Source organism: Micromys minutus (genome assembly GCF_963924665.1).
Source record: "Micromys minutus genome assembly, chromosome: 24".
Lineage (NCBI taxonomy): Eukaryota > Metazoa > Chordata > Mammalia > Rodentia > Muridae > Micromys > Micromys minutus.
This window is the reverse complement of record NC_137959.1, coordinates 50,554,659-50,567,731: the sequence shown is the minus strand read 5'-3', so window position 1 is coordinate 50,567,731 and position 13,073 is coordinate 50,554,659. Positions and strand designations below refer to the sequence as shown.

At 37.1% G+C, this 13,073-nt stretch overlaps 1 protein-coding gene across 1 annotated transcript in view; it reads right to left on the bottom strand.

Moving 5' to 3' along the window:
* LOC308436303 (coiled-coil domain-containing protein 7-like) overlaps nt 1–13,073 on the bottom strand; it is a gene marked incomplete at both ends in the record, with an annotated part of 99,885 nt that overhangs the window by 9,826 nt on the left and 76,986 nt on the right. The window contains 2 exons of the mRNA XM_080937162.1: nt 1,115–1,169; nt 8,627–8,706. Of these exons, the coding sequence (XP_080793288.1) occupies nt 1,115–1,169; nt 8,627–8,706 (135 nt within the window). The remainder of the gene's footprint in view (nt 1–1,114; nt 1,170–8,626; nt 8,707–13,073) is intronic.

Genomic DNA, 13,073 nt, shown 5'->3' with positions numbered 1-13,073 from the left:
TTAGCCTGTGTGGAAGGCCCTTTGAATAGGAAACAACATCATAGAGTCTCCGGCAGTCCCTGCAGACAACGACTGTGTTTTTCCTCAAAATCTCGTTATATCTGGATTCTAGTTTGATCTTTCTTTGCTATCTATACGAGTCATTCTTTTTTGGATCTCTGTACACTTAATCAATTTCTAACTAAAACTGTTTTTTCCTAAATTCTGGTTATTAAAAGTCTTGGAATTATTTCATTACTTTCAAAGGAGAAACTACCAGCTGCATTTTTTTCTTGGACACAGTTATATGAGGACCATAGCTTGGGTTTCTGAAGACACCAGACTAAAGTAGACAGGTGCAAATGAGCTCTCATGTTGTACTTGTCAGTGTGTTTGTGACTGTGAACTGTACTGTAGACATTGTTCCCACTTTGAGAACTGTCGAGCCTGGGAATCAACACCTCCAGATGTTTCTGTTATGTTCCTCTATTAACTGGTTACTACTGACCCACTACGGTTTCCTTTGCTGTGCATGTTTATGGCTTATGAGGTTGTATCTATTACTTATCTATTGTGGTTTTACTATTGTTCATGCCAAATGTTTATTGCCAAGCTTGGAGTGACCTAAAGCATTTTTCAAAAGCATGACTAGATTTAATTGAGGATACGGTTTCTGCAAACCAAAATTGAAAAGCCACAGTGCCACATGTTACAAAATGACATGTTGCCATTCCTGATTGCTACTTGGAGGCAATGGAAAATATGCTCTATTACATGTGAAAATCTTAATAAAGTCCACGATCAGTAAAAAATTTAAGAAAAAGAAATATGAGAGGAAATACTATCTACTAAAGCAAAACCAAGTAACAATGAAAACAAACAAAACAAAACAAACAAACAAACAAACAAAAACTCTAATCACCAATGAGGGATTGCAGTAGGACCTAGAAATTAGAAAAGAAATGCATTGCAATGAAGCCAGAAGTATAGTTAGGCTTCCTATGGGACTCAGCCACCTCAGAGGACAGCAGAGTTCCAAAAGGGCAAATGAGCCATCAAATGTAGCACTTATGATTTAAATCAGAAGTGCCATAAGTGGCATACAGAAGTTAGACTCAGGGTAGATATATCTTACTTGGATTTGAAGGACTTCTTCAAATGATTTAAATTCTCTGCTTGGAGATATGTTCCTATAATTAAAAAATATATTTTTAAAAATCATGGTATTTGAAAACACATTGGTGCTTTGATTTTCAAAAGACCTCAGAACATTTAAATTTTTTATTTCACCATTATTTTTTATTTTTACACTCAAGATTTTATTCCCCTCTCTATCCACCACCTAATGTTCCACATCCTATGCCTCCTCCCCGCCACCTGTCTCCACGAAGATGTCCCCACCCCACTCATTCTGCCAGATATCTAAACTCCCTGGGACCTCCAATTTCTTGAGGGTTAAATGCATCTTATCTGACTGAAGACTGACACAAGAGTCCTCTGCTATATATGTGTTGAGGGCCTTATATCAGCTGCTGTTTGCTGCCTTATTGGTGATCCAGTGTCTGAGGGATCTCAGGGATCCAGGTCAATTGAGACTACTGGTCCTCTTACATGTTCACCCTCTTCCTCAGCTTCCTCCAGCTTTTCTCTACCACAGGGGCCAGAAGTTTCTATTGGTTGGGTGGGTGCAAATATCTCCATCTGACTCTTTTAACTGCTTGTTAGGTCTTTCAGGGGGCAGTCATGACAGGACCCTTTTGGTGAGTGCTCCATAACCTGAGTAATGAGGTCAGGCCTTGGGGCCTCCCCTTGAACTGGATTTCCTTTTGGGACTTTCCCTGGACCTTCTTTTCTGCAGGCTCTTCTCCATTTCCACCCATGCAATTTTTTTTTCAGACAGGAATAACAAACAGGTCAGAGTTTTGACTGTGGGATAGCAACCCCACTTCTCACTTGATGCTGTGTCTTTCTGCTGGAGGTGGGCACTACAAGTTCCCTCTCCCCACTATAGGGCATTTCATCTACCCCTCCCCGTTTGAGTCCTGGTGGTTTTTTATCTCTCAGGTCGCTGGTATATTCTGGAGTGTCCTCTCAACATCCTATATTATGAGGTCCCCTGTTTCCTTTCTTTCTGTTGGTCCTTGGGGCTTCTGTCCTTTTCCCTCACCCAATATCAGATAACATTTCCCTCCCAACAAGGTCTCTTTTTTCCTCCCAGGTCCCTCCCTCTACCCTTCTGGTTGATTTCTTCTCCATTCCAAGTGGGACTGAGGCATCCTCATTTTTTTCCCAACCTTTATTCTGAGGTAGTGTCTGTCTTTGTCTCTAAGATGAGTTTCTTGTATGCAGCAAATTTCTGGGTTTTGTTTATGTATCTAGTCTGATAGCCTATATCTTTTTATTGGGAAGTTGAGTCCATATATGTTAACAGATATCAAGGAATAGTGGTTGCTGTTTCCTGCTATTGTTGCTTTGGTAGGTTGAATTGTGCCTGTGTGTCTTTCTTCTTTTGGTTTTCTTACTTAGAAGTTTTCTTGTTTTTACTATGAGGTGGTTCCCCTCATCTTATTGGGTTTTCCACCTATAATTTCTTGAAGTGCTGGGTTTGTGATTATATATTGTGTGAATTTCGTTTTGTCTTGGAATATCTTTATCTCACCATCTATGGTGATTGATAGGTTTGCTGGGTATAGCAGCTTGGCCTGGCGCTTGTGCTCCCTTAGGGTCTGCATGATGTCTGTCCAGGCTCTTCTAGCTTTCATAGTCTCTGTTGAGAAATCAGGTGTGATTTTGATTAGTCTGCCTTTTCATGTTACATGACCTTTCCCCCTTACTGCTTTTAGTATTCTTTCTTTGATTTGGGCACTTGGTGTTTTGACTATTATGTGTCGAGAGGAATTTCTTTTCTGGTCCAATCTATTTGGAGTTCTGAAGGCTACTTTTATGCTCGTGGTCATCTCATTCTAAAGTTCAGGGAAGTTTTCTTCTACAATTTTGTGAAGATATTTACTGTGCATCTTAGTTGATATTCTTCTCCCTCTTCTATTCCTATTATCCTTAGGTTTGGTCTTCTCATTGTGTCCTGGATCTCGTGCACATTTTGGGTTAGGAGCTTTTTGGTTTTTGCATCTTCTCTAACTTTTTGTCTATGTTTTCAATGTTGTTTTTGGCCCCCGAGATTCTCTCTTCTATCTCTTGTAGTGTGTTGGAATTGCTTGCATCTGTGACTCCTGATTTCTCTTTTAGGATTTCTACCTCTAGGGTTGTCTCTTTTAGTGTTTTCTTTATTATGTCCATTTCCATTTTAAATTCTGTCTTCCAATCCTTCATCTCTTTAGTTCTGTTTTCTTCTAGTTCTTTGAGTTCTTTGAGTGTTTTTCTTGTTTCTCCTTTAAAAGCTTCTAATTCTTTATGCTTTTCCTCCCGTTCTTGTTTAAGGATCTCTATCATTATCTTGAGGTAGGATTTCATGTCTGAGTCTTCTTTTTCTGGAGTGTTTGGCATTCTGTTGTTTGTTGTGATGGGTCAGCTGGGTTCTAATGATTCCAGGTTGTCTTGGTTTTCCAGGGGTATGTTCTTTCGCTTTCCTCTTGCCATCTTGTCAGTGATTGGTTCTAGCCTTTTCCTTGTACCTGGTCTCTGTCCCTGGATCTCTGCTGTTCCTGGTGGCGGATGGTCCAAGTGCCTGTTGTGCACCCGAAAAGCTCCCAGCTGTGAACAGAGGGCCCAATGCTGCCGGGATCCTGGGTCCCTTGATCAAGCCAGGCAGGCACACACTTTCTGCATGCTCTGCTGAGATCTCTCTGTCCCCTGGCTAGTTGGAATCCTTTCTCACCTGGTTCTCACCAGTCCGGTGTGTCTCTTGTTGCAATTTTTATGGGGATTGAATTTAACCTGTAGATTGCCTTTTCAGGATGGCCATTTTTCCTGTGTTAATTCTGACACTTCATGAACATGGGTGGTTTGTCCATTTTCTGAGATTATTTTCATTTTTTTGAGAGGCTTGAAGTTATTGTCATACAGAATTTTCTCTTGTTTGGTTAGTGTTACCCCACTATGGTGAAGGGAGTTGTTACCATAATTTCTTTCTCCCCCCTTTAATCATATATATAAAGAAAGACTACTGATTTGTTTGTTTAGTTTTATATCCAGCCACTCTGCTTAAATTGTTTGTCAACTGGAGAAATACTCTAGCAGGATTTTTGGGGTCGCTTATGTATACTATCATATCATCTTTGCTGATTTGCCTCCCCTTGATCTCATTTTGTTGTCTTATTGTTCAAGCTATCACAATATAGAGTACTATATTGAATAGAGAAGAGGACAGTGGGCATCCTTGTCTTGTCCCTGATTTTAACAGGATTGCTTCAAGTATCTTTCTATTTAATTTGATATTGGCTATTGGCTTGAAGAAAATTGCTTTTATTATTTTTAGGTTTGTGCCTTGAATTCTCTATCTCTCTAATACTTTTAACATGAAGGGTAAAAAAAATTGATAACTTTAAAACTTACAGGTATGTCTGTGCACACACACACACACACACACACACACACACACACACACAGGGGAGAGGGAGAGAGAGAGAGAGAGAGAGAGAGAGAGAGAGAGAGAGAGAGAGAGAGAGAGAGAGAGAGAGAGGAGAGAGGGAGGGAGGGAGGGAGAGGGAGATAGAGAAAGAGATAGAAAAATACAGAGAGACAGGGAGATTGAGAGAGGGACTGAGAAAGGGAAGGAGGAAGGGAGGGAGAAGGGAAGGGAGGGAAACAGGAAAGGAGGGAGGGAAGAAGTGGGAGCTCATGACATAGTTTATGCTGGACAGTCAGAAGCCAACTTTTTTTTTAAATGAAAGTAACAATATCTTTTATTTTAAAGAGTCAATTTTTTGCTTTCATCTTGTGTTTGAGGCATTGTCTTGTTTCTTCCATTGCACTGTGTACATGACCTGTTCCACTCTCCCATCTCCCTATAAGAGGGATAGAATTATACACACTGCATCTGGCTTTTATGTGGTCTCCAGTGATTAAAGTCAGGTTTTCAGGCTTATGCAGGAAACACTTTTACCTGATAAGCCACCTCCTCAGCCTCTCATACATTACTTACTGCTGCTGCTGCTACTAGTCTTACTTACTACATTACATAAAACTGTTTAAAATAGTCATTATCTCCCTGTGACTTAAGTGATAAACAGATAAATAACTTTTCTCAAGCCAAATTTTCAGTTGCTATGATTAAAATGTAAAGTGACTGAGATTTTGAAGGTGTACTGGTCATTTTTATTTGCTGAACACTTTTCTTCTTCAAAGGACAAATTTCTTGTCTAATAAAATTCTTTCCAGAAACCAAAGCTTTCTATAAATATTGAATTCAGAGGTTCATTTAAAAACTTTATTTTAAATAAGACATACCAAGCAAATTTGAATTACAATGAGCAATTTGTATTTATATTCATGTTTTAAAGGCACTTTATAATCATTTATTCACATAAATGTGTAATTGTTTTTATAAGAGTTAGGGTTAGAAGTCAAGGAAGAGTCAACACAGGTCTTTTCCTGCTACATTTGTTTTAAGATTTCAATCTGATATTTTAAAATTAAATTATTTTATTTATTCACATTCCAAAAGTTGCTAACCTTCCTGGTCCTCCTTTTCCAAGTTCTTTATCCCAGCTCCCTCCCCCTGCCTCTGATAGGGTGCTGCCCCACTTGTCCACCCACTCCCACCTCACCCCAACCAGCATTCCTCTTCTCTGGGGCATCAAGTTTCCACAGTATTAAGCGCATCCTCTCCTATCGAGGCCATATAAGGCAGTTCTCTGAGACATATGTGCCCAGAACAACAAACCAGCTCATGTAAACTCCTTGGTTTTTGGCACAGTTTCTGGGAGCTCTGAGGGGTTCAGGTTAGTTGACACTGTTGTTCTTACTATGGGGTTGCAATCCCTTTCAGCTCCTTCAGTCCTTCCTCTAACTCTTCCATGTGGGTCCCTGAGTTCAATCTAATAGTTGGCTCAGTTTAGGCTTTTATCTGCATGTACAATATGGCCGCAGTAATAGTGTCAGGATTTGGTGTTCACGCGTGTGATAGATTCCGAGTTAGACCAGTCAGTGGGTGGTCTTTCTTCCGGACCCTGAATTTTCTTTATATAGGAACAATACTGAATTAAAAATGTTGTAGATGGATGGGTGGCACCTTGCCTCGAAAAGTCAGTTGTGTCTATCTATTGGAGTTGGTCTCTTCTGATTCCATCTCCCCATTGTTGGGCATTTTGAATAACGTCATCCCTATTAAGTCTTGGTAACCTCTCACACCCCAGGTCTCTGGGACTTTCTAGAGGTTACCCCTGTTCTCTACCCCCCCACTACTGCATATCTCAATTAATTCTCTTGGCCATCTAGGTGTTCCTCCTGTCTCTTTCCCTACCTGATCCTGCCCCTCCTTTTCCCTTCCCCCTTCCCAGCTCCCAATCAAGTTCTTCCCTTCCTCTGTCTCCCATGATTATTTTGTTCCCCTTCTAAGTGGGTTTCAGATATCCACACTTGAGCCTTCCTTCTCCTTTAGCTTCCTAATATCTGTGAGTTGTATCATGGGTATTCTGAACTTTTGGGCTAATATTCACTTATCAGTGCATACATGCTATGCATGTTCTTTGGGGTCTGGGTTACCTTACTCAGGATGATTTCTTTCTAGTTTCATTCATTTGTCTGCAAAATTCAGGATATTCTCTTTTTTAATAGTTGAATAATATTTCATTGTGTAAATGAACCACATTTTTTTGGTATTCATTCTTCTGTTGAGAGACATCTGGGTTGTTTCCAGGTTCTAGGTATTATAAATAAGGTTGTTATAAACATAGTGGAGCACATATCTTTATGATATGGTGAAACATATTTTTGGTATAGTCCAAGGAGTGGAATGGTTGGGTCTTCAAGTAGAAGTATTTCATTTTTTTGTAGGAACAGCCAGATTGATATGCAAAGTGAATGTACCAGTTTGCAATCCTACCAGAAATAGAGGAGTGTTCCTTTTTCTCCATACCCATGCCCAGAATGTACTGTTGCTTGAGTTTTTGGTCTTCACCATTCTGATTGGTGTAAGGTAGAATCTCATGGTTGTTTTGATTTGCATTTCCATAATGATAAAGGATATTGAACATTTCTTTAAGAGCTTCTCAGCCATTTGAGATTCCTCTGTTTAGAATTCTCTGTTTAGCTCTGTACCCCATTTTTTTAAATTAGGTTATTTGACTTTTGGAGTCTAACTTCTTTAGTTCTTTGTATATTTTAGATATTAGCCCTCTATTGGATGTAGGGTTAATAAGGAGCTTTTCCCAATCTGTAGGTCCCTGTTTTGTCCTATTGGCAGTTTCTTTAACCTGATGAAATCTTTTCTATTTCATGAGGTCCCATTTGTTAATGTTGATTTTAGAGCTGGATCCTGAGTGTTCTATTTAGGAATTTTTTTTCTGTGCCAATGCATTCAAGGTTATTTTTCACTTTCTCCCTATAGAATCAGTGTATCTGGTTTTATGTGGAGATACTTAATCCACATAGACTTGAGTTTTGTACAAGGAGATAAATATGAATCAATTTGCATCCTTCTACATACAGACCATCAGTTAGATCAACACCATTCATTGAAGATAATTTTTTTTCAATTTTATTGCTTTGGCTTCTTTGTTAAAGATTAAGCGTCCATAAGTGTATAGGTTTATTTCTGGGTCTTCAATTCTGGTCCACTGATTATTGACCTGTCTGTCTATGTACCAATGCCATGCAGTTTTTATCATTATTTCTCTGTAGTATAACAAGAGGTCAGAGATGGTGATTTCCCCCAGAAGTTCTTTGATTGTTGAGAGTTTTTGTTATTCTGGGATTTTTTTGTTTTTATATATGAAGTTGAGAATTGCTCTTTCCATGTCTGTGAAGAATTGTGTTGGCATTTTGATGTGGATTGCATTGAATTTGTAGATTGCTTTTGGTAGGATGGCCATTTTTACTGTGCTAATCCTACCTTTCCGTGTGAATGGGAGAACTTTCCATCTTCTGAGGTCTTCTTTGATGTCTTTCTTCAGAGACCTGAAGTTCTTGTGATACAGATATTTCATTTGTTTGGTTAGAGTTACACTAAGATATTTCATATTATTTGTGATTATTGTGGAGGGTGTTGTTTCCTATTTATTATTTTTATAAAGCTAGGCTTCTGATTTGTTTCCGTTAATTTTATATCCAGCCACTTTACCACAGTTGTTTATGAGTTGTAGAAGTTCTTCGAAGAAGATAATTGGTCAAGGAAGAAAAATGACAAGTACACTTTCAAAATGTCAGTCACTTTACATTTTAATCATAAAATTGAAAAGTTGGCTTGAAAAAATATTTATTTGTTTATCACTTAAGCCATATGGAATTAATGACTATTTTAAGTAGTATGTAATGTAATAAGTAGTAATAGTAGAACCCCTTACCTCTTCCAGTTCACTCCCCACCTGTAATCCTGTAACAGTTCCTTGTTCTTTCCTTTTTGACTTTTGAAGTCATATCCTGGCCTGATATAAAACTCTATATTTGTTATTTTTTTAAAAAAAACTGTGACTTAGGTACATTTTTTACAACCTTAGGAAGAAAAAAATCACATATCTTTATGTTTTACCTTTCTGAATCTTTATCTTTTTTCTTTCCTGATTTTCCATACTTCTTGGTTCTCTCTTCTTTGCTTGCAGACTTTGGTCTCTACAATTGTGAACATGAGAAAAATAAGAATAGCATAAGTTATAAGACATGCATAGCAATAAATGTTGCTCAGATTTCCCCTTTACCCTGAGAGTACTCTACTGTTTCATGGGAAATTATCTGAACTGAAACAAAGCAAAATTAATGATATACCTAGGCTGTTTGTATTTTTACTTAAATGGGAAGCTACTTGCATATTCACATGTAAAACTCTCAGAGGTCTTCTTCTATTACTTTCCATCTTACCTTTAGAAAGAGGGTCTCTCATTTTACATGAATTTCACCATTTTAGCTAGACTATCTGGACAACAAGTTCTTGAGATCTAGCCATCTCTATTCCCCAGTGCTGGGATTACAGATGAAGATGCACCACTGCACTCAGTTTTTTTATAAAGTAAATTCTGGTGATCTGTGTTTAGCTCCATGTGCATCTGCACTATGCACTTTATTAATGATATCTCTCTATTCTCTGTATACATACATTTTGAGTAATTGCATACACTGAAATAATTAATTTCCTCTGATGGTTTTTCAGTTTTGCTGTGGTGTGGTCTATGGCTCCTAAAAGTCACCACATTGTACCATACATGGAGTAGAGTTAGCAGAGCATGCAGAAATTCATTAGGATGACATCATACAAAAATATTATCAGTGACACATTTACAAACTAAGGTGAATGACTCTGAATACACAAGTGAGAAAATCCATGTATGCGTAGATGTTGAATCTGAATTGAAAACAGGTTCATCTGAAACTGAAAAGGAAATTGAAACACCAGATGTGGTTCATGTGAGACTCTATATGTTAAGCATGCATACATACATACATACAATCTTTTAGCAGGCTATGATGGTATTAATAGTTATGACCCCCATATACTTATATGTTTGAATGATTGACCCATAGAAAGTGGCACTATTAGGAATGGTGACCTTGCTGGAGTATTTGTGGCTTTGTTGGGGAAAGTGTGTTGCTGTGAGATCTCCTAGGATCAAACTATCCCCAGTGTGACACACAGTCTCCTTTTGCTGCCTTGAGACCAGAATGTAGAACTCTCAGATCCTCCAGTTCAATAGCCTGTGTGCTGCTATGCTTCCTACCATGACAATAATGGACTAAACCTCTGAAACTGTAAGCTAGTTCCAATTAAAATGTTTTCCTTTATAGGAGCTGCTGTGGTTATGGTGTCTCTTCATAGCAATAAAACCTTAACTAAGTCACTGTGTTTGTTCCAATGTAATGACAAACACAGAGAAATCCATCTAACAGTTGGAAGAAATTTGGATCTAAAGACATCATCATATCATAACTTAACATATGTTCTAATGCATTTATTCAAAAGGATCTAAGTGATCTAGACTGGATATAAGCTCATGATCCTCCTACCTCAGCTTCTCAAATGGTAGACTTGAAGATACATATCTCACCATTACTGCACAAAGTATTTTTGAACTACTCTGCAGAGCCACATTGCTCTATATGTGAATGTAGAGAAAAATAATTTTCACAACTATTAAAATTATAGATAATAAAGACAAAGGCAGTATACAACTACTTTATATTAAAAAGTCTTAGTATGTAAAATGTACTGTATTGGTAAGCTAATCACAAGTTAAACATAAGGCAAAATAATTCCTCAAAAATAAAAAGCTAGAAACAGGTGGTGGTGGTGGTTCACATCTTTAAACCCAGCACTTGGGAGGCAGCGGCAGGAAGATCACTGAGAGTTCAAAGTCAACCTGGTTTGCAGAGCAAGACCCAAGAAAGCTATGGCTACACAGAGAAACCTTGTTTTAAAAAAAATAACCAAACCTAAACAGTGGTGTACTTAGGTGGTGAAGACAGGACAATCAGGAATTTATAATCATTCTCAACTACACAGTAATTTTATGGCCAGGATGAATACAGATGATACTGTATCAAAACAAGAACATCAGCAATAAAAAGCACAGAAATATGAAAACATAATGACGAATTTTAATGATAACTATCATATCCCTCAAATAACCTAGTGTGTTTTTGAAGATGTTTCCTACAAAACTCATACATAGTGTAGACTAATAAATACTTAACAATGAGAAGTTATTAACAGAAAATAATTTTTGCTTTCACCTCTACTATCAAAGAAATTTCAAGTAATTAACAAAAGTGGGTTCAAGAGAATTCTTTGGGACACAATGGTCCATGCATGATATCCCAGCACTTGGGAGATACAGGAGGGTGGGTTGACATGAGTTCTTGGCTAGCCCTCAGTAGAGTATAGAAAGAAATACCTCAAAAAATCTCAAAGAGTGTTTTCTTTTAACTATACATATAATGATTCAACTAGTTCATAATAATTTACTTTAACTGACTCTTAACTATAGTTTGTATTTATAACATGAGTAAAAATGAAAGGAAGATAAAACATAAAGGGAAGCAGATTTTCTTATATCCTTGGCACTGCACATATTTCTACTCATACAACTTAGTGTAGTTAACTATAATTATAGTTGGTATAATTAACTAGTTATAAAAAACATAAAATGCATTTAAACAACTTCGGGTTTGTGAATTTAGTGTAGTAGTTTTTGCCTAACAACTGCCAGGCCTTGGGTTCAGTCTTCAGATTAAGGGGTTGGAGGGGGAGGCAAAAACTTTGACTCTCTCATTCAATAACAAATTTACAAAGCTAAATATTTGCCATGTAAATATCTTTCATGAAATTGAAAAGATATCTAAAGATGAAAATATCTTCCATGCACGTGGATTGGTAGAATTATTATAGTGGAAATGTCCATCATACCAAAAGCTATCTACCAATTCAATGCAATCTCCATCAAAATTTCAACACAATTCTTTGTGACCTTGAAAGTACAATACTCAATTTCATATATAAAAACAAAAAAATATCAGAATAGCTAAAACAATTTTAAACAATAAAAGAACTTCCAGATTCAACTCACCAACCCTGATTTGAAGCTGTCCTACAGAGCTATGATAACAAAAATGCATAGTGTTAACATAAAAACAGACACATTAATTAATGAAATCAATCCAAACACCTATGGACACCTGTTTTCTTTTTAATAAAAATCCAGAAATACCTATTAGAAACAAAAAGAATTACCAACAAATGGTGACGGTCAAACTGAATGTCTACATGTAGTAAGATGTAAATAGATCCATATTTATCACTCTGTACAAAACTTAAGTCCAGTGGATCAAAGACCTCAAATAAAACCAGACACACTGAATCTGACAGAAGAGAAAGTAGAAAATATCCTTTAATTGATTGGCAGAGAAGGTAAATTCCTAAACAGAACACTGATAGCACAAGCACTAAAGTCAACAATTAATGAATAGAACCTCATGAAACTGAAAACCTTCTGTAAGGCAACTATACTACCAGGAGCCATCTAGGAAAAGCTAAGGCTAGGTGACTTCCCAGGAGATAGCTGATCATCTTTTCATGGTCTTGTATGAGTAAGTTCTGAGAGGCAAGGTCCCAAGAGACTTCACCTCAACTGAGTTACAGAGTAAGAGAATGGTGCTTATTTAAGTACAAATAATAAAATTATAAGGCCAAGGATTATCAGTCTTTATTTTTCGTCAAACACTGTGTTGGACAAGTACCATTTTACAAAAGGTCAGGGCAGGGCCTCAGCATGATAAAACAATAATACACAGAAGTAAAAAGATTTTCACTTACTCTACATCCAAGACAGGGCTAATATACAAAATTCAGGAAAAAAAAACTCAAGAAACTAAACATTAATAAAGTAAATAATCGAATTTAAAATGGCATACATATCTGAACAGAAACATCTTAATTAAGGAATAGCTAAGAAATACTTAAATGTTCAATATCCTTATCTATCAGGGAAATGCAAATCAAAACTACTTTGAGATTCTATCTTACACCTGTCAGAATGGCTAAGATCAATAACACAAGAGACAGCCCATGCTGGTGAGGAGCTAGGGGAACACTGCTCCATTGCTGGTGGGAGTGTAAATATGTACATCCATATTGGAAATCAATGTAGTGGTTCCTTGTTCAGCCTTGATATGAGGGTTTATGCCTACCTAGTCTTATTGCATCTGTCATGCCATGTTCAATTGACATCCTGGGAGTTCTGCTCTTTTCAGAAGGGAAACAGAAAGGTCTGGAGAAGAGGGGAAGTGGGAGAGGGGAACTTGAATTTGGGATGTATTGCACAGGAGAATAATAAATAAAAAGAAAGAAAAGTTAAAATAAAAAATAATTGTCTTTTACAATAATTAGACTGTTTCTGCTTTCATTATTATGGGTTTGATAGTTAATATGAAAACTTAGAACACTAATTTATGTTATTTAAATCACAGCTTTTATAAATTATGCCCATTAA